Below are 21084 nucleotides of genomic sequence, written 5' to 3' on the forward strand. Positions count from 1 at the left end.
ATGGTAAATGCTCTAATTATTATACTACAAAAGTAACCTTTCCATTCATTTTTACATATGATGAAAGGTTTGGCAGATCTAAACTGATGTAATGACAAGAGATTGTTAGGAGTGGTGGAAAGGAGGGCTTGGATCTGGTTGTCCTCCCAGTTCACACTTGAACAAATTGTTAGTAAATGATCTGAAGTCAGCAGAAAGTGTGGGTTGTTCACCAGATTGGAAAAATAAGACCACTAATTCAGAACCAAATGCAGCAAAACATCAGGCTAAAGATGCACAGGACCCAAAACACTTAATTCCTGCTGAAATCAAGCTTCAAAACTTTTAAGGGACAAGTTTTTAATACATTAGATACTGACCACACTGCTAGGTGTTAAATTGTTAAAGAATGTAACCAGTTTTGAAATTATGAAGATTTTCAGTTCACATGAATATACAGTAGCACCTAAATACTACATTTCCAATATTCAGAAAGCAAGCGTTCCAGGAAGCAAGCTGGAATTTACATACCAAGCTACAGTATGATAAATATAAAAGCACATCTACTTTGAACTAAACATAAAAGAGCAATAAAATTATATAGATATTCAAAACATTTCCAGATGTTGTACTGGTCTCGTCAGCTCAGTTCCTCTGTAATGAAATTTGAAAACATGTGGGAGGCTCTGTCACATTAAGGTGCAGTCGCACTAGACAGTCAGCATAGCCTTTTGCTTTGGGATCATTCTTCTGATCAGATCAGAACAGAGATTTTCATGAGAAAAACAAAACAAAACGTCCCTTTAGAGTGCTTAGCAAAGAGACCCATATAAGCTCTCAGTGCAAGTGAAGGCCTGAAAGTGGAGTGGCCTCCAGCAGACCTAGGAGTTGCAACCATTAGAGGCATGGAAGAAAGAATCATGTCCCCAGACACACTATTGTAGAAAACTAGAGCTTGCTGCTGAGTTGGGTTAAAGTTTGTGTTCTGCTTGAGCCTTCCTGTATTAGCTGTATTCCTCCTCGCTAGTCTTTTGTCTTGGAAATTTTAACTGGAACCAACACTACCGGCAGCTTTCCCAGCTGCTGTTCATTCAAGGCACTAAAATGTTTGTGCACATCTTCATACTGCTACTTTCCACTTTGAAGTATAAAAGCATGAGAATTATCTTCTCTTCCTGAATGGAGTCAAAATGCTGCAGAGCCACACAGTTCCGTAAAACTTAATAGAGAAGGGTCTGTCTTTTTCTTCTGTTCTTCTGTTTGTGCAGCTCTTTGCACACATTGCGATGATACTAATAATAAATAATACAACTGCATGTCCCTTCCTACCCTCTCACAAAAAAGCAGCAGTCCTAAAACATGACGAATTTTAATCTTGGTACAAGTCAAGTGAAGAAAATTGTCACTTTTATCAAAATATGTTCACTTTTCCATTTCATGAATTAGCTGTGAAACGAGAATATCTTTAATTAATTCTAGAACTGTTCTGCCAACCTTTTTCTGAACTCAGATGGCTATGGAAATTACAAGGTCAATACCTGCACTTATTTCTCAGACTTTAACCTAACATGATTGTTCATAAGTCCCATGGTAGCAGTTTTAAACTTTATTTGAATCTAATCAAATGATCTGGAGGATTAGCAGAAGACATGTTGACTCATTTTTCCTCGAAAGCACATATTTATTTCAGTGTCTGCATGAATAGCAAGGGACAATTATGCGTTTTTAAAGTTTGATCTTTTCAGAAAGGCCATTTATGGTCAACTTCCAAAAGTCTATCTGAGACTTGGAGAGAGCATATCATCTATAGATTCTACAGACTATAGTCTATATCTACTAAAAAAAAAAAAGTCCTTTTTCATAAAAAGTAATATTGCAATGGGTCTTACCTAAGTCACTTTTCATCTCTTCATAAAAATTAAAGATGTTGATCGTATACCTGGAACAGTTGCCAATAAGAAACTAGTATTCAGCAATAAATGTCACACGGTCATGTTTTTCATTCTATTGTATTTGCAGAAAGGAAACATAAATCCCAGCAACTATTATATATTAAAAATAGCAAAAAGTGCTTTTCCAAGAACAAGTCAGTGTTATCTAGTAATAATTATGGCCTTGGTGAAAATCTCACTGAAGTCAGCTCAAAAAATTTTATTGTCCTAAAATCAAATCAAGCTCTCTTAAAGGGGTGACCAAACTGTGTCTTTTGAACTCCGTACAACTTTGCCACGACCATCTCCCCTGCCAGGGTTATGGCAGCAGGCTGTCCTGATGCAAGGGATGCTGGATAACCTCAAATCCTGCCTGGGAAGTGGCAGACAGCTGGGTGTCCCCAGGTGCCAAATGCATGCCCAGGCCACTGCTACCCTTTCACTCCATGGAGCCATCTCCTGCTGTGACAAAAGCCAGATAGGTGATCAGGTATTTGTTTAGACATTCAGGACTAGCTGTGTGGCTTATACATCTTTAACCTTCTTCTATGCCAGATTTCACATTTCAAAATTTAGTATTGCATGTTACACTTTATTTTTAAAAACCCCGTATATAATCTTTCAAAATACAGAATGTGCATGAGTTGGGGTGTGTGCATGCATTTGAGAGAAGTAGGAAAGCAGAGGACACTCTGTCAGCTGAAAGGATATTTGTAAATTGTCCATCCACAAAGGGGGGAAAAAAAATCATTTTTGGGAAGTGACCAAGCCAGGAAATGGATAAGGTGACCTCCAGAGGTCCTTTCCAACCTAATTTACTGTATGATTCTATGAAATCCTGGTTGTAAATGGGATGCATAAACAGCAGCTCAATTCACTCATATCTTTATGGCAAACAAGGATGTATTTGTGGTGAACAAATCTCATCACAGTGTGAGCCCATAGGGAACCTGACCGCAAAAGCTGTGAGGCTGTTCAGTCATCATGTAAGACCACAGGGAAACCAGATGTACCAGGATTCTCCCACTGTGTCTAGTGAAACTCAATCCCTGAGGCATTAAAAGGTTATGGAAAAAAGGGAGAAAATACAGCATATGTACAGTAATCCTCTTTTCAGAGTGGGATTTTTAGAGATGGGTTTATGGGGCTAGTACTGTACTCCAAATGGAATTCAAGTGCTTCAGTGCAAAGCCCCAAATGCGAATTATCTCAACTCCTGCCCAAGTCAACGTTTTGAAAATATTAAGATTTGACAGCCTGAATAAAAGACTGTGTTGCACATGGAGCTCCCACTGGCATCAGTGGGAGTTTAGGACAAGGTCAAAAACAAATTACAGGTTTGGGGGCAGTAGCTACGTCGATAGGATGGAGGGGTCCCTGTCATTTGACCAGTAGTGCACCTTGCACCAGGTGCTGCTCACGGGGCACTGCAGCCACATTAGGCTCCATCCCCATCTCTTCCCTTAGGAAAATATTAGCTGAATTATTTACGGTGATAACTGAATGCCAAATTTTCATCTGGTTAAAAAACAGCCTGAAGTTGCTGAAATCAGTGCAGTTATCCTGATTTAAATTCATTTAAAAACAGAAATCACAAGAGGCTTCATTCTGACCTTGCACCAGCCCTTACACTTCTGTGTAATGCAGTAGAATTATTCTTGATTTCCATTTATGTGAAAATCTAAATTGGTTCTTAAAATAGATGCTGTCTTTTTTTTTTCTCTCAGCCCGCTACCAGTAGATTATTTGACCTACATCTTAATAAATATTAGAAAAAAATATTCTCCCCACCCTTATTCCACAAATACACTTCAGAACTTGTATGTTTAACCTAGACTCCATTGTTTCTCCCCCCTGCCAAGATTTATCAACCAAGGCAAAGGGAAATCCGCAAGACAGCCCACTTTCAAGGACACCATACTAATATAAAGTGCCTCTTCACACACTTTTAATGTATGTGTACTGTGCACACCTGATGTCCATCAGCTTACCTTTCTGGCTTGTTGTTCTTATCATTTCAGTAATAATAGCGATCTGTTTTGTGTCTATGATGTCAAACTGTTCCTCAAGAATTCCCTTCACCTAGTCTACGTGAGGCTCTCTGTATTAAATGAGAAGCACTTTGTAAATTTTCTTTTCCTATCCAGAAGTAACAATGAAATCCCAGTAAAAAGGATTACATGCTCTCAATTTCAGAAGGGCCAGCAAGGAAATTATTATAGCTGTAGATAGAAATGTAAAGCACTCAAAATCTGAACTTTCATGAGTTTTGCCAGAGGTTTCTCTGTTTAAATCCTACAGACAATAGGAATTAAGAATTAAAATCCCTTCTACTTCCAAAGAAATACTGACCTTCCAACAGCAAATGTAGAGCATGTGACCACTTTATACACACTACCAAAATAATCTGAAATTGGCTGTACATAATAGTTGTCAGACTGCTGCCTTAATATGTCGTAATGCCATCTGTCTTAACTCAGGACAATGAAAATTGCATGATTTAGTGCAAAATACAGGCCTTGGGAAGCAAATGCCATAGAAACAGGGTAAAGAGGCACTGACAGACATACCTTAAATACACTGTCTTTCATGCAGTAGTAGCTGAGCCATTTGCCCAGTAAGAATTCCATGTCCACTTATAGGACTGGGCTTTTGGTTTTTCATTACCTGGTCATGAAAAACCACTTTCCCTTTGTCCTATGCTTGCAACAGCTGCACTCTGGCCTCTCAAGAAATAAATGCTAAGGAAGTAAATTTCATGAGTAAAGATTGGTTTTTTCTTTTTTGAACCAGTTGATCCCTGCTACCTGCTTACAGTAACTATTTCTGGTCTTAATATCAAGACTGAGAAATGTACAGCTTATATGGAACTGGGACATTTGTAAAGAGTTTTGTAAGTACATATGTTTCTCTAAACTTAACCACAGAAATAATAAAAGCCCATAAACTACACTCGTTCAAAAAATTCCTTCTAGGATGCTCCCACTGAACAGACCAGAACAAACCTTTCACCATCCCCTGGTAGAGACACTTCAGAAATCCTTTCTTAAAACTGCTATATATAATGCAGTTTTATTCGCATTATAGCATACCTAAACCTTAAACCATAATGCTGAGTCAAAGTCTGCTCGACTTGTATCTCTCCCTTCATTTTAGCACTTGGAAGCTCAATGTTAAAATCTCAACATATTCTTAGTACTAGTAATTATTCATCCTCTTACTCTTTCTCATATTTTTCAATTTCAGAAACCTGCAGGCATGATTTTTTTACATTAAAAAGAAGCATTTAGCATTATTTTCTTTTTGAAAGGTATCTTACTGTATCTGTTCCTTAGGAGCCATATTTGAATACCCGTATCCCCAGTTTAGCAGATTTTTAAGTAAAGGTTGAAGGATTTAAGAGCTGAAAACCTACCTCACCTTAAAATAGTTTTGGTTTAAGTAGGTGCATAATTGTATTCCAAGACTGTCAAGTGAAGCAAAAGTCTGAAAGTTTTGTAATTAAGACTATAACTTTAGCTCTCTTCAACTTCTCACTCTATCTACTGAAGGTTATCCTAGCTCCATTCATTATCTAACTAGGTTTGCCTAAAATGGTCAAAAGTGCATTTAAATCTAACCTTGCAATTCCACTAAAACTCTGTGTTCTCAATTGCCTCTGGCTGCCTGTGACAGCAGAAAATAACTTCTTACATTCCTGCAACAAGTTTTTTCTTCTGATTTCTTCTGTCTGACTCCAGAATGGCCATTAAGTTACCTTCCCTTTCTTAACTTTTACTTCTCTTTCAGCATCACCAAGTTTGCCCAAGATGTGATCCATATTTTGGTAACTAATCCACTTGGGCAAATAAATCATTCTGAGCAATTGCCATCTCTTTTTGTCTGAAGGTCTTCCATTTGATTTCAGGTTGTTGGCATTTCATTATGTTCCATGGTTGGCCTTGTGGCAATGTCCTTTGAAAATTCAAGGCACTAAAAAGTTTAGGAAAAAAGAAAGAAAAAACTGCTCTCTTTTCAATACAGAGTGTGCAGGTTGAAACAGATATTTCTTGAGGACCCATGATATCAAAGAGAATTCATAAGTTTTACATAAATTCCTCAAATTGCCATAGTTTTGTTTTGCATGCATATTTATGAGGAGATATTATACATAATAGAGAGATACAGTATATCAGCTAAATGTTCTGTTAGCTTTTGAAGCATTACATTAATACTATATTTATGATGCAGCACAGAATTACACAACAGGTACGTTTTACTTGGTTACTGCTGGTCCTGTACTGTGAGGAACTCAGGTGTTCACTCATCAAAAGTGCGCTTTTATGTCCAGGTACATATCCCAGATTAGGAAAACCAGATTACTGTTATTTAGATCTCTTATTTCCTCATTTTATTTTAATAATGGAGAGCAAATAAGTTCACTGAGGCTTAATAAAATTATATAGTGAGGAACTGCAAAAGCTTAAGAGATGATTTAAATATCTAAAACATGAGTTGAACAGAATTTAGGACATAATCCCTCCAAAAAGGGACCCAGAAATCCCTCACTGCAGCAACAACAAGACTTATCAGTGCTCACTTTTCAGTTGGCATTTACACTTTGGACCTGAGGTTGCAAGCTTTCCATTCATGTGCAGAACTGCCCAAGGCTGCGCAGTGCAGAATCTCTGTGATCCAGATGTGAGACAGAGCATAACCTAAATGTCTCTCTCCCAGCAATGTCCCTAGGAGAGTCTGATCTGAGTGGTGTGTTCAGGCAAGGTACACCAGCAGCAATGCTGAGCCCAGTGAATGCACAAATGCTGCAGGAAGCCCACCTTTTCAATAACCACCTAGTAGTTACATCACACGAAACAGAAGATCTGGAATGCAAGCCAAAAAAGTTTCCTGGGGTACCAGGAAGTACAATCCTGGAAAGCATGCTCTCCTGTTTATCCTGGACCCTCTATGTGCAAAAATGCAAGAGCAATGGCACGGCAGGTGGGGGGGATGTGGACAAGAGAGACTGACTCCGATGTCTGCTACTTAGGATACCCGCCTCTTATGGCAAGATTTAGGTCCTAGTCCCACCTCCATGGCCTGAGATTATGTAGTCAATCAGAAAACAAAGCAAAACCAGCACTAAACAATCTAGGTAGCAGGGACTAGATCCCATGTGTTTCTACTGCCAGCAGAGTGTCTTATCTAGTACAGTGCAACATCCTGTTTCTGCTCAGCTTTTTACCCTTTTCTTTAAACACCATACTCAAACATTGCCTAACTATATGCAAATACTAGTCCAATTAAGCAAAAGATATTGCCATTTACTAACATCAGGCTTGACTAGTTTTGTAGGTGACATTTCAATAAAACATTCATTCATTCATACGTCCATGAAATAGGCAATGCAGTAATAAATTCACACTTACAATTGCATCATAGAGCTGCATTCATGCAGTTCCTCCTACTGTGCCATCATAGTGCTGTTCTGATAGTATCTACAGAATTCAAACTGTCGTGTTTCTTAACAGATGACCTACCTTTATCCAAAGATAGACTGTTCTCTGCATCCTCACAAGTATAAAACTTGAAATTGCTTCTCCTTGTTCTACATATAAATGAGAACATTTCATACTTAATATCCAACAAACTGACAACATGGGACCATGGCATTAGGTTCTAGATATCAAATTAGTTGCAGTGAATGGGTAACAGCTGAGCTGACACAGGAATATCCAAGAGTATTTCCACTTTCTAGATCATAAGACCTGAAGCTCACTAGTAGAACATACATTCATGCTAGCTGCTTGCAAAGCCAGTGTTCACTCTCCATCTCAGACATTACAGACTTGACTGTCCATTGCCTCAATCTTATGCATTTAAAGCAATTACCATTCAGCAGTATATTTTTTTAACCCATTTATATTTTCTTTGCAGAGCTTTAAATCAATCCAGAGTCATTATACCATACATGTCTGTATTATCTTAAATTAAAATGTGAACAATAAATTAATAGGAATTTTAATGTCTAGATGTGAACCGGTCATATCAGTAAAAATAAATATTTCTAACATTGACACTGTTAATTTTTTTGTCCCTGAGCACAGCCTAAAAGTTCTCTGAAAGCTGTCAGTGACAGTTATCCTATTTTATCCTATTATTTTTAAATCCCCCTCTCAGTATATCGCTAGAAATAGAAAATGCTATTGCCAAATAGTCTCTCTAATCCTACAACATACTGTCCATTCATGGTTCACCTCTAACCTAACCTTAAAGATGGCAGAAAATGGAAGTATTTATATATCTCAGCTCTACAAAAGTGATTGATTTGACATATATGCCTATACACCAATAATAGTCATGCAAATAGTTCTATGAGCGCTGGAAGAAACCGAGCAGTAACTGCAACAGAAGCAAGGAGGAGCTCAGCAGTGCAACTGTTGATCCATTTGATACTGAACTATGAATAGGTTGTGTGTAGTCTGTCACAGAACCAGCATGGTCTTTGGGTCTAACACGGCCCTATGCTTGCTGCTTGCCATTCTGCCCCTGGATACAGAAATCACAGTGACATATCCAGTGTCCTGTTCAGCTGCACAGCTGAGCACAGCCAAGCCTGGTCACAAAGAGTCTGAATTGCGAAGGGATTAAGACTCCAGGCCATGGCCAGTTTTGACCAGCAGATGAATCTCTGTATGCTGAAGCCTCAGGTAGGGACCAGGGTCCCTAGGGAGTGGTGGTCAGCCTGAAAGAACAGCAAGGGAAAAAGGTAAACTCTAGGACAAGCAGCCAACATCTATAATTCACAAAACTTACAGGAACCTTACCTGCCTCTGAGACGTCTCTGCTGATGTATCTGACTTCACTAGAATCAGCCTCCAGGTTTAAAAGACAGTGAAGGGGAAGAAATGTGCATAAATCCTCTTAGTCATTATATGACAGGAAGTATATGAAAAATAACGAACCATAATCACTCCTTTCATTAGGCCCTGACCATGTCCTAAAAATCTCCAGTGAGCCAACAGCACTGCCAGCCTGGCAGTCCCCCCAGTCAGCCAAAGAAGCATTCTGCACATATCCATACATGCTGGAAAACTACAGAAAAGCTTGGCACAGAGTAGGTTTACATAACTGGTGTAGTTATGTGCATCTCAGACATGAGGCTGTCTACACTTAATATCGGGTGCATAAAAATGTTGGACACAGGTCAGCTGAAGTCATCCTTCCCCCGTCTCTCAGGCATTTTCAGGTTCCTCTCTCAAGGCAAGCATTCCGCTCTGTAATGTCACTAACCCCATTCATTTTGTTCCATGGTGTTTCACCAGCGTCTGTAATGGCAACAGGAAAAAAGCATTCTTGAATGCTGTGATTGGCATTGTTAATGACCATGACACTGCAGAGCTGCTGTGTGCTTCAGCAGTGGTTAGTTGATTTCAAGTCCTGAGTTTCCATTTAGTAAGGTAAACCAGGAGCATTATATAGCCTGTGAGAAAGCATTTTATTGAAAACTCAAGTGTTAAAATAGCATAGACAAAAGGACTATCAAACATAATATCTGAAAAGGGGTGAGGTGCACAAACAACACAAGCCAAACACTTCCTTTGTTTAAAAAAGAAAATCTACAAGCCTTTGTCCATCATCGGTTTCTAAAGCTAATAGACGATGCTTCTAAAATCACAGTAACAGATTCCCCCACTGGAGCAAATTAACATAGCTTTCTATGTTAGTGGTCCTGAGGTGCTCACTTGCATTGGCTGGAAATCTTCTCTTATGTGGGGATGCTCCACTTTTACCCAAACGTGGTTGGTAGAGTGTCAGAAGGTAAGATATGAGAACAACAGTCAGCAAAGAGGCCAAGACTGCTTAGCCATGCATCGGAGTCAACAAGTCATTAGCATGGGCTAGGCTGAATTGTACCACTATGATGTATTCACATTACAGTATGTTATGCACAGAAAAACAAATCAGTGAATGGAATGTATTTACAGCAGTTGAAAGACGTATTGTAATGTTGCTTATACTAAAATATGTACAATTAATTGGATAAATTAAACTGCAGATGAAAATGCATTAAATAAATGAATCACTATTTCTGTAAGACTATTCCCAGTGTCTGTGCACATGCTTCAACAAATCCCATCTACAAGACTTGTAAGGAATGGTATCTTATTTTTTGTAATGGGGAAAGAAGAAAGTCTTTTTCCTCCCGTTCCACATTCAATTACCAAAACACCAACAGATCTTCTGGCATAGAAAGAGAATGGAGAGACTGGATATAGTAGGCACTTCAGTAAGCTTGGTCCACGTTCTCTTGATGTTCTGACAAGAGGTTCTTTCTCATCCCTAGGAGTGCAGGGAATAACAGCAATTGTCCTTCCAAGGTCAGCAGCTCAGGATCTCACTGTAGACTGTGTTACTGAGGCAGTTCTACAGTGCTGCCCATATTAACTAAAAACTGTTGATGGAATAAGAATTTCAATGCTTCCCACTAACAAGACTGCAAGTTCAGAACTATTCACATTAAAAGATTTGTTATACAGACATACAAGATAGTGCTTACCCTCTGTTATTTTGAAAAAAAAAAGAGCACAATAAATCAAAATTTGAGCTAAACAAATAACTCAAAGATCAAATTTGCAATATTACATTATTTATATATACAATTTATGAGGGATCCAAGATGGCAATATTAGAGAAATATTCTCAACCATTCAAAAATATTATCTCAACAAATGTATCTACTTGGAACTACTTCTTCAGATACTATGAAGCTGGTTTTTTTTTCTGTTCTGTGGAGCTCAGTCATCAATCTTCATCACTGTGGATGTGACTGGCTCTATCTTTTTTAAGTTATGTGTTATCACTGCAACTTGGCTGTGAAAACAGGCAGTTTGGTAATTCTTCAGTACAGGACAACAAACATATGGCACACAAACAACAAAGACCGCATATGAACCTTTCTTTGCCTCTCTAACTCTCTTCTCTCTCTCTCTCTCTAAATCATATATATAAAAAGGCCATTTGTGAAGTCCAGCAATTTAAAAATGTAGCTTATCTTTTTGCAGGCACAAGCAATTAGCAGTGCAATTTAAGATTGGTAATTATTCATGGCCACAGTTAAGTTCATTTGCATTTCTAACTACCTGATATGTAAGTGAAGTCAAGTAATTACATGTCCACACTACTTAAACTGCACAGTAACTGAACAGTGTATCTCCAAAACCTAGATGCAAAAGATGTGTCCAGTCTTTCAAATGTAGTCCTAATGAACGAACTGGTAAAAGGTGTTTGGAAGCGTGAGGATACAGGTAACTATCTAATGGGCTTTTCAGAAGCATATTGGTGCCTCACCCCCACCAGAGTCACACAGAGCAGAGGTTTTCCTCTGATGGACAAAGCCTTTTTCATATGCTTAGCAGATAAGCTTATGTGTATTTGCCCTTAAACCTTCATTTATCCCTGTGTAAACGTGCAGCGTAGATCAACTTTTAAGAACAAAAATTAAGTTTCAAAGGGCAGTTATGAAACATTTTTAAAAATACCTAATTAAATGCTTTTGAGAAATATTTATAAAACATCTGAGGATCTGGCCAAAGATTAATACCAAAAAAATAATTGCAATTATTATCCATAGGAATTGTTATAGCCACATTAACGTAATTTTATTATAGGTGAAAATATGCATCACTGAGGCACAGACCACTAGAGAAATTTTCAGTGTGGGGGTGAAATTTGTGTCTGTGCTGAGAGCCAACCCAGGAGTCAGACACTACCAACAAATGTCTTTACTCTGCAAATACTTTACAAAGCACAGGAACCAAATATATTGCAGGTGAAATTCTCTGTTGTGCAAGGGTCTTACACAGGTCTCTATATTACATAAGTCCTACTTAAATACTGTTTTAAAGTTGCACAAATCTACTGCACAGGCAAGGAATTTCCCTTGGAAGAATTCCTTGAGCCCTTTGAAAAAGATGTACTTTGATAGCATCTATCACAGTCTCTTAAGCAATACATAAATCTTGTGTTGGCCTCTGCACAGAGGTGGGTACACCTTGCAGAGTATCTCTCTTGTTTTGTAGAAATGTTGCAAAATCCTACAGTGCTTCAGAGTTTCCATTATGCAGACTGGGTAGACATTGCATATATACAAATTTCAAGACAGCCAGTAAACACCTTAATTACTGAAATGATCAAAAGAATAAGGACATGAGTATTTTACATTTCAGCTATTCACAGCTTCTGGCCCTACACTGAAATCCTCATTCTGCTGAAATTGTTGAGAGTTGTTACTGACCTTGGTGAGGCCAATATCTCGCCCCATCTTTTCAACTGATAGCTGCTTGTCATCAGTAGCCTGTCTTCTAGCCCAATCTCTACCTCAGACTCCATTAGTGAGATCTCTCAGTGTCAGACTTTTCTCAAAAACCTCTCCTGTTCTGAGGAAAAAGCTCAAAACAATGAGAATCACCTACCCAGCATCCTCACCTGTCTCACAACTGTGGTGCAGGATTGCAGGGCACGTATCCTCAAAAGAAATTAGATGCCAAGTACCCACAACGCTACTTACACACCCACAAAGTTCCTCTGCAATAGCATTCAACTGTCCCCCACCCCAGTGCACTAGTTCCTGGCACCTTGGCCACGTGCACCCAAGCATCACCACCACCTCACGGGAATGAGCTGCCCAGATCTGCATATGATGCCAAAGACCAAGAATATCGAAGTAGGATTCTCCAATAAGGTGATCCTGATCTGGGAATGGACCTAGTGGGTCCAATTCACTGGACCTGGTTCCTTGGTCACTCTTAAACGGTACCTAAATTGAAAAAAAATACAGTTGGAATACAACATCCTCAGTCACCAACAACAAAGCTGAGTACTTCACCAGTTACTTTCTAGGCCATGATTATTAAATAACTCCAACAGGAAAAAATTAAAGAGCTCTGTATCGTAACTATCAATAACCTTGCAGTGGGGTTGCCCGAACCTGGAGATGGTTCACGTCTTTGATCTACATCAGAAAATCAGGGAAATAGTCTTGGCTTTCTCATTTTCTAGGGAAAGTTCTAATCAGTCTGCTGCTAGCTCCAACGGGGTACATGAATGCTCTTGCGCTTACATTTCACTTACACTCTCTCCCTTTACCCTTCCTTCTGGGGGAAAAGCAGGCTTAAATACTTAAGTAAAAAAAAAAAAAAAAACAGGGAAAGATATTTATTTTCCTGAGACTAATCACTTCTTTCCTCTGAGATGCTTACATAGCACACAGGTCCTCTGGGTTTGTTGAACCTCCTTCCTGTTGCCCTTCGTGTTGCCCCCCTTACATTGTGTAGTGGGCAATTTATTCAGGGTTCAGGATCCTTCCTTGTGGCAAAGCCCCAAGAAATTCTGCTCAGCTACCCCTGATCTGCCCACCTTGCAACAAAGGCTGCCCCACACTTTTTTTTCTGAACCTTTCATATCTCTAGCCCAGCTGTTCCGAAGAACTAGTTAGCACAGATCTCTTCACCTGTCTTTCTGTAGCTCTTCTCCTCCTCCCCCTCCAATTGCACATTCATTTCCTGGTTCATGCTTCCTGGAGCCATCTTCAACTGATATCTGCCTTCACCTCCCAGATTCCCAATCCCATGGTGCCTGGATTTGCTTTCCCTCCATGGGGGGTGTGACCTGCTCCCGGCACAACAGCTTAACACAGCATTATCTCACGCACCACCAGAAATCTCTCCCTTTGTATGAAGGGTTTCTCTTGCCTAACTCTACCCTTACAATAAAGAGAATAGAGCGCAATCCATCTGATATATTTTAGACTTCTGATTCAGAATGAGATGATTTGCTCCCTAAAGCATCTTTTTCTCACTGTTGACTATGATGGGAAACTAACTTAGTTGCACGACACTTCAGTCTAGATGCCTAACTTTTGTTGAACAAAATTAGAGCACTGGTTCTCAGATTACACATATGATGACAAATGGATTTACGCTGAACCAATGGTTGAACATTGAATGAATTCTGAAGTTCATGGATTACTTCTAAGCAGTCTGTGACAGGTCTAAAAGAAAAGCGGGTTCTTAAATTTTATATAGCAATATACTTCTGTAACATTTCTAAGAGAAAGCACTGACAGAAAAGGTTAAAAAGTACTGCACTGGATCCTTTTTTACAGCAATGATGATAGTGTCATATTGTTTACTCTTAACAAAAATCACAAAGCAGAATGTAAGAATAGGCCATGACCATGAACATACTATAGCCATCCTGTACCACATATTAGAAATCTGCTTCCTAATGGGGTATTGTGTTTAATTTCCATGGCATTTGGAGAATTCTTTGCTATATTAGACAGACCATCAAAGTGCCTGCTTTTGCTGGCTTAGTAGCCGCTTCCTTGTCCTTCCCATTTTAAGAATTACTTTAAAGGTCATTGTTTATGTCACTGTGGTTACATATATTTAACAACAGAAAAGGGATAGCTGGAGAGGTCTGCTTAGCTTAGCTGATTGTGACATGAAAAGTGCAGCTTGAAGTAGTAACTTTAATAAGCACCCAAAATGCCAATTTTTAAAAGTGAAACTAACTCCAAAGATGAGCACCAGCACAAAGTCATCATCATTACATTCACAAAGAAAAAACTGTGTGGCACCTGAGCTCTGTGTGAGTTTCCTGCTCAAGAATAAATTCTATCTGAAGCAAGTCACGTGCTTGAAATGGTGTGATTTTGGTTTTAAGTAACGGTATTTTCCAGTGGCTGCAGACCTTTGGGCTTGATCAGGCTGTTACTGAAGCTAATTCTGTGGGTTGGCCACCAATTCCAATGACTTTTAGAAAGTGCCAAAAGAAGAAGAACCCAAACTTTGACAACAGCCTTAAAAAATACCTGTAGTCTACATACGTTCTCAAAGATGTGACACACGTTACGAATCAACCCCATAAATCTATCCCCAGAAGGATTTATTCAGGCTTGAGAGGAAGCTCCCAGTGAAGAAGTTCCTCAGAATCCAACTCTCTCGACCCAAACTAAGCTGTTCCTCAACCGCCTTGCAGTCAAAACAAACCCCGTTTGGGGCAAGCCGTTATGGTCCCACTTCTCCCGGATAAACTTCTGTAAAAACTGAAGAGGCGGGAGGGCGAAGGGACGCGCTCTTTCAAGTTCTATCCAAACCCTTCACGGTTCTTCCTGGATTTACCGCGGTGGCACCCAACAAGGGCCGGGGCCCGCGGGCGGCGAGGCCGGCGACAGGCGCCTGCGGCGGCCCAAGCCACAGGCCGCCTCGCGGCGCCGCCGCCCCGGCCCACCGGCCCGTATGACATCATCGGGACGGCTCGGTATCGATCCCCAGCGCGTAACGGCTCGGGCGCTTCTCGGCGACGACTGCCGCTGTCACCGCTCTCGCCCTACGCGCCGAGGGGAAATGCTGGCCCGGCTACGGACGGAACGGGCTTACATTAAAATTCATCACTGTCGCCATGCAGCGCACTGACAGTTCTGCGCCGGCTTTGGGCTGAATGTTGAGAAGCCGCTTTACTGGCTGCCAGGGGGGAGGCAGCGGAGCCGGGGGAAGGTGCGGTGTCCTAACGGCCTCGCGGCAAAAACGCCCTCCCCGAACCACGGTACTTTTTAAGGAGCCCTCCCCGGCTCAGGGGTTAGGAAGAAGGAATTCGCCGGGTGGGAATCGGGAGGAAAGAAAACGAGCCGCGAGCGGGAGGATCCGAGCAGCGGCAGCTGAAGAAACCGCCCGGTCCCTCTCCTGACAGGCTGCGACGTGCACCACGGCGGCCGCTTCCTAGCCCCCATTTTAAGCGAAAGGGGCGGGAGGGGGAGTTCAAAGGCATAAACAAGGAGCGCAGGACCTAATTCCTCCCCCTCCCTTTCCTCAAGCTTGCTTGCCCAGGCTCGCCAATAAATCCGGCTCGGCTATGCATCGCAATGGGAACGTGCTGCCTGGAGGCTGTTTTCCCCTCCCTGAGGAGGCTGCTGCTGCTGCTGAGGCTGCCTTCCCCTCACTGAGGAGGCTGCTGCTGCTGAGGCAGCCTACCCACCACTGAGGAGGCTGCTGCTGCCGCCGAGGTTGCCTTGCCCTCATTGAGGCAGCAGGAGCTGCCGCCGCCACTGAGGCTCCCTTGCCCTCATCGAGGCGGCCGCCGCTGCTGCGTTACTGGGAGAGATTGTGCCGCTGCGACAGGGGAGGACGGGGCTCGGCGCGCAGGGAGGAGGCGCAGTGAGCATGCGCCGCCCGAGCCACTGACTGGGTTCTCAGTCAAGCTACGGAGGCAAAAAAAAAAAAAAAGGAAAAAAATAAAAGAAAAAGGAAAGGATGAAAGACGGCAGAGGAACATAAAAAAGGTTCTAAAAGAGACGGCCAGGATAAAGCAGCCCTGGGTCGGCGGGAAGGAGCCGCTCTGGCATGTGGGGATCTCCGGCACCAACAGGTAGGAGGAGAGGGGCTGGGGAGTCCGGGGGTGCCGAGGGCTGCCGCAGCTGCAGGTGCGTGTGGGGAGGGCTCCCCGCCTCAGGGAGTGGGTCTGGGGGGTGATTTCTAAAGAAGCGGCATGATGGAAGTGTTCGCAGACAATGCCTCCTCCGCTCTCCCGAGCTCCCCGCCGCGGGAGGCTCTCGCATGGCTTCGGCAGATGCGGCTGCCAGGCAGCGGCACCCGGGCTCCCTTGCAGCGCGGCGCAGTCCAGCCCTGCATGGCCGTGCGTGGGGGGGAGCGGGTGTCTTCGTGAGTGTGCGGCTGTGAGTGTGTCAGTGTGAGAGTGTGTGTGTGTGTCAGTGTGTGTGTGCGGAGGTTAGGGCCGGCCGCGCGGCGGGGACAGCTCCACAGAGGAGGGGAAGCGGCGGGGCTGGCGGGAGGGGGGAGGGGGAGCCTGATTTCATGGTTTTAAAACGATGCCATGATCTGATCAGCCTCTGTTTACACAGCAGCAATCAGGCTCTTTTGTGGACGGTAAGAATGGAAGGATTTTGCTGGGATTCAGTGGGAATATCCTTTGTACACCCGAGGTGGCATAGGAAACACTTCGTGTGAATAACGAAGGAGCCTGATGATGCCTGCTGTGGCTCCTGTCCCTGGCTCTGGAGGGAGAAAAAAAACAAAAAAAAACCCAAAAAACAAAAAAAAAACCCAACAGCAGCAGCCAGTTCTTTAATTTATTTTATTGCATGAAACGTGTTCCGGTATGATTCACAGGGAGGATTAGTGGGAATCGCGGAGCCCTAATTAGCTACAAAAATCAATTTATTATATGTTTATTTAAGCATAACCAAAACCAGCCCTCCCGAAAGGATGGGCATTATATCTTGGGTGTGTTGCCGTTGCTTATTATGAATTATGTTGAGGCTTTAAAGATTTGCCTTAAAGCGAGCAGGGGGGAGACCCTAAAGCATAGTGCTATCGACTGTCTGGCATACCTGTTTATTTGAAAGCCTAAATGATAAAATTATGGTTTATAGGAGGAAGGGAGGGGGATAGTGAATACTGTTTCTCTTACGATGAGCATGAACTAACACGGTGTGATTAATGTGCTTTGGTGACTTGGGTTAAAAAACATAAATTCTGCAGGATTTCTTTGGGTGTGATCTGTATTAACACAGCAGCTGCCTCTAAAACATTGACAAATAATGTAGCCATAAAATAAATGTAGGTAATGTCAAAATATCAGCAGTCTTTGGGGTTTTTTTAAAAAGATGTCAGTGATTAACTCTTGGGCTTGCAAACTGGGAATCTTTTAATTCATAAAATCTCTGAGGCTTTAACTGTAAAATTATATATGCTACCAAATATACGGGGCACTGGTCAGTTCTGAAACTGTAACAAGCCAAATCTGTGAAATGCCGATAATCAATCATGCTAAACAGTAAGTATATAAAAAAAGCCTCATGATTTTTAAAAACAAACAATAGTACTCAAATTTACAACTTCATTTGATTCTCCATAAATTAACATCTTTGTTAGCACTTTCTGACATAATTTCTTGTTAACTTAAGAACTGATAGCTCGATTTTTTTTCAGATATTTTGATGGCATGACAAATCAGAAAGAAGAGGATGTACTGTATGACTAGACACAAGATCAGTTCTGTTTGTGGATTACATTTTCAGTAAGATGTATGGATCTATTTTTTCCTTGTTCTTATATATAGATCATGAGACTTGACTGAGGCAATATACATATCATCCATCCATCTATGGCGAACTACAGCCATGCAGCTGACAACATTTTACAAAATCTCTCTCCTTTAACAGCTTTTCTGAAACTGACTTCACTGGGTTTCATAATAGGAGTCAGTGTGGTGGGTAACCTTCTGATCTCCATTTTGCTAGTCAAAGATAAGACCTTGCATAGAGCTCCTTACTACTTCCTGTTGGATCTTTGCTGCTCAGATATCCTCAGATCTGCAATTTGTTTCCCATTTGTTTTCACCTCTGTAAAAAATGGCTCTACTTGGACGTATGGGACTCTTACTTGCAAAGTGATTGCCTTTTTGGGGGTTTTGTCCTGCTTTCACACCGCTTTCATGTTATTCTGCATAAGTGTCACCAGATACTTAGCTATTGCCCACCACCGTTTTTATACAAAAAGGCTGACCTTCTGGACTTGTTTGGCCGTTATCTGTATGGTGTGGACCCTCTCTGTAGCCATGGCTTTCCCCCCAGTTTTAGATGTGGGCACCTACTCATTCATTAGGGAGGAAGACCAATGCACTTTCCAGCATCGTTCCTTCAGGGCTAATGATTCCTTGGGATTTATGCTTCTTCTTGCCCTTATCCTCCTAGCCACACAGCTTGTCTACCTCAAGCTGATATTTTTTGTTCACGATCGCAGGAAAATGAAGCCAGTCCAGTTTGTTGCAGCAGTGAGCCAGAACTGGACTTTTCATGGTCCTGGAGCGAGTGGTCAAGCCGCTGCTAATTGGCTGGCTGGATTTGGAAGGGGTCCCACACCTCCAACCTTGTTGGGAATCAGGCAAAACGCGAACACCACAGGCAGGAGAAGGCTACTGGTTTTAGATGAGTTCAAAATGGAGAAGAGAATCAGCAGAATGTTCTACATCATGACATTCCTCTTTCTGACCTTGTGGGGTCCCTATTTGGTAGCCTGTTACTGGAGAGTTTTTGCAAGAGGGCCTGTAGTACCAGGGGGATTTCTAACGGCCGCTGTCTGGATGAGTTTTGCCCAAGCTGGAATCAATCCTTTTGTCTGCATTTTCTCCAACAGGGAGCTGAGGCGCTGTTTCAGCACAACCCTTCTTTACTGCAGAAAATCCAGGTTACCAAGGGAACCTTACTGTGTTATATGAGGGAGCATCTGTAAATCTTTAGCCTTGTGAAACACTACCATTCTCTGCTAAGCAATTGTGGCCTGTAGCCATGTCTTGAGAAGAAAATCAAGAATGGGATGTCAGCAGTTGTAAGGATTTGGGCAACATTCTGCAGTCTTTGCAATAGCTCACCTCTAATCCTATTTTAAACCTAAACATGTTCCTGCTGACCACTGCTGAAGGTTTGTAATTAAGAACAAAGGACTGAACTACTGCCCTGAATTCCTTTATGTGGTTGAAATCTAGATTATGAAAGTAGCAGGTGCTAAGTATCAGTGCTAAATGCTGTGTATATCACTACGTAAAATAAGACCATCAAAAAGATTAGCATTGGACATCTTAATAAATTAAGTTGATATGAGGTTAATGTGTTGATAAAACTAATTTTAGACATCTGAAGACCTTTAAAACATTTCATACAATTATTGTTTTGCAAAGACTGAAAACTGGGGACTCAAGTACTGTAACTGATTAAAGATGTGCCATGCATTATTGGATTATCACACTTACAAATCTGTTTGCCTTGTGAGTAAGTTTTGGGGAGCATTCCAAAGCAGTATTTTTGTTCAGATTTAGACTTTACTTTTTTTTTTTTTTCCCAAATATATTACTCTTTCTAAATACCATTTTCCTTAACAGTGAAATTACTAACATTTAACTGTATTCTGTGGTTTTTGCTGATTTGGTATACAGTTTAATAGACTCTTATTTATATTTTTTAAAAAGCTAGATATCAGTCTGTTAGGCAACGTTAATGATAATATCCAGTCATAATTGAACAGTTATAATTATACAGAATAAACACATGTTGCCTTAAAGGGTTATCTAGTATCTTCCATTTTGTTTAGGATTGAAGCAAATAAGCAAGGAAAATTGAATCAATAACTCTGGTCAGTCATTTGGGAGTGCATGAAAGATCACTTAGTCCTCTTTTTTCCTTTTTACTCCAATGGTTCCCAAAATCAGTATGCACATCACTGGGATGATATGATTTTTTTCTAGGTGTGCCGCCCTTTCTAGTTTGTTCTGAGAAACACAGGCAGTTGATGTATGTTTATATTTTAAGACAGCTGTCATGGGGAGACCGCAGCCTTAGTATGATATCTTGCACAATTTGTGAAGCATTTATTCTACTGAAGGCACAGTCTTGTTTATATTTTCTGCACATTTTGGTGTATTGGTTGTTTTAAATTATTTAAGTTTTAACTTGTGAAAGCATATAATATGATTTCTTAGTATTTTAGAAATACATTAGAGTCTGTGAGTCTTTCCTTCTTTAAGATACAGATGTGTGGATTTCAATATAAAGTTGCATTTGCCAAAATTTACCTGTGTAGCTTGTTAATTTTCTTGGAATAAAATTTTACATTTTTCCAGTTATACAATTAACCTTTTTTATTTTGTCTAGTGAGCTAGCATGAAGTACTGAGAATGTAGCCATTCTGAATTATTATCCTTTTCAGTCACTGTATTCCCAAACTGTAAATGCATGAATGATGGGGACCACAAGATTGATAAATGATATTATCTACAGCAGCACTATTGTGTAGTTTATCATAATTAGCCATCTATCTGTTCTAATATGTCAGTTATATTTAAAGTTACAACACAGTATTTGACATTAACTTCACAGTTTAATTTTGGAAAATGTGTATATTTGAAGCACAACATCATGAGTTGGTCAATCATAAAGAACATGATTTTTCTTAATTTTTGGAGAGACAAGACTAGAGGTCTTAATTCAGTATTGGTATATCTTGTCCTTTGTTGTAGTTTTATGAACAGCACGTTAATATATACATACACAAGCAGCAGTCAATAATGGAAATGCTTAAATTTGTATGGTAACATTATACAACATATGCAACAATTC

General features: G+C 40.8%; 1 protein-coding gene across 1 annotated transcript; it reads left to right on the forward strand.

Annotated features, from left to right (window-relative positions):
- Nucleotides 1–18077: 18077 nt before the first annotated feature.
- GPR85 (G protein-coupled receptor 85) lies at nucleotides 18078–19190 on the forward strand. The gene has a single exon (XM_009808477.2). The coding sequence runs from the start codon at nucleotides 18078–18080 to the stop codon at nucleotides 19188–19190; it is 1113 nt and encodes a 370-aa protein (XP_009806779.1).
- Nucleotides 19191–21084: the final 1894 nt, after the last annotated feature.

The sequence above is a fragment of the Gavia stellata genome, chromosome 4 (assembly GCF_030936135.1).
Source record: "Gavia stellata isolate bGavSte3 chromosome 4, bGavSte3.hap2, whole genome shotgun sequence".
Classification (NCBI taxonomy): Eukaryota; Metazoa; Chordata; class Aves; order Gaviiformes; family Gaviidae; genus Gavia; species Gavia stellata.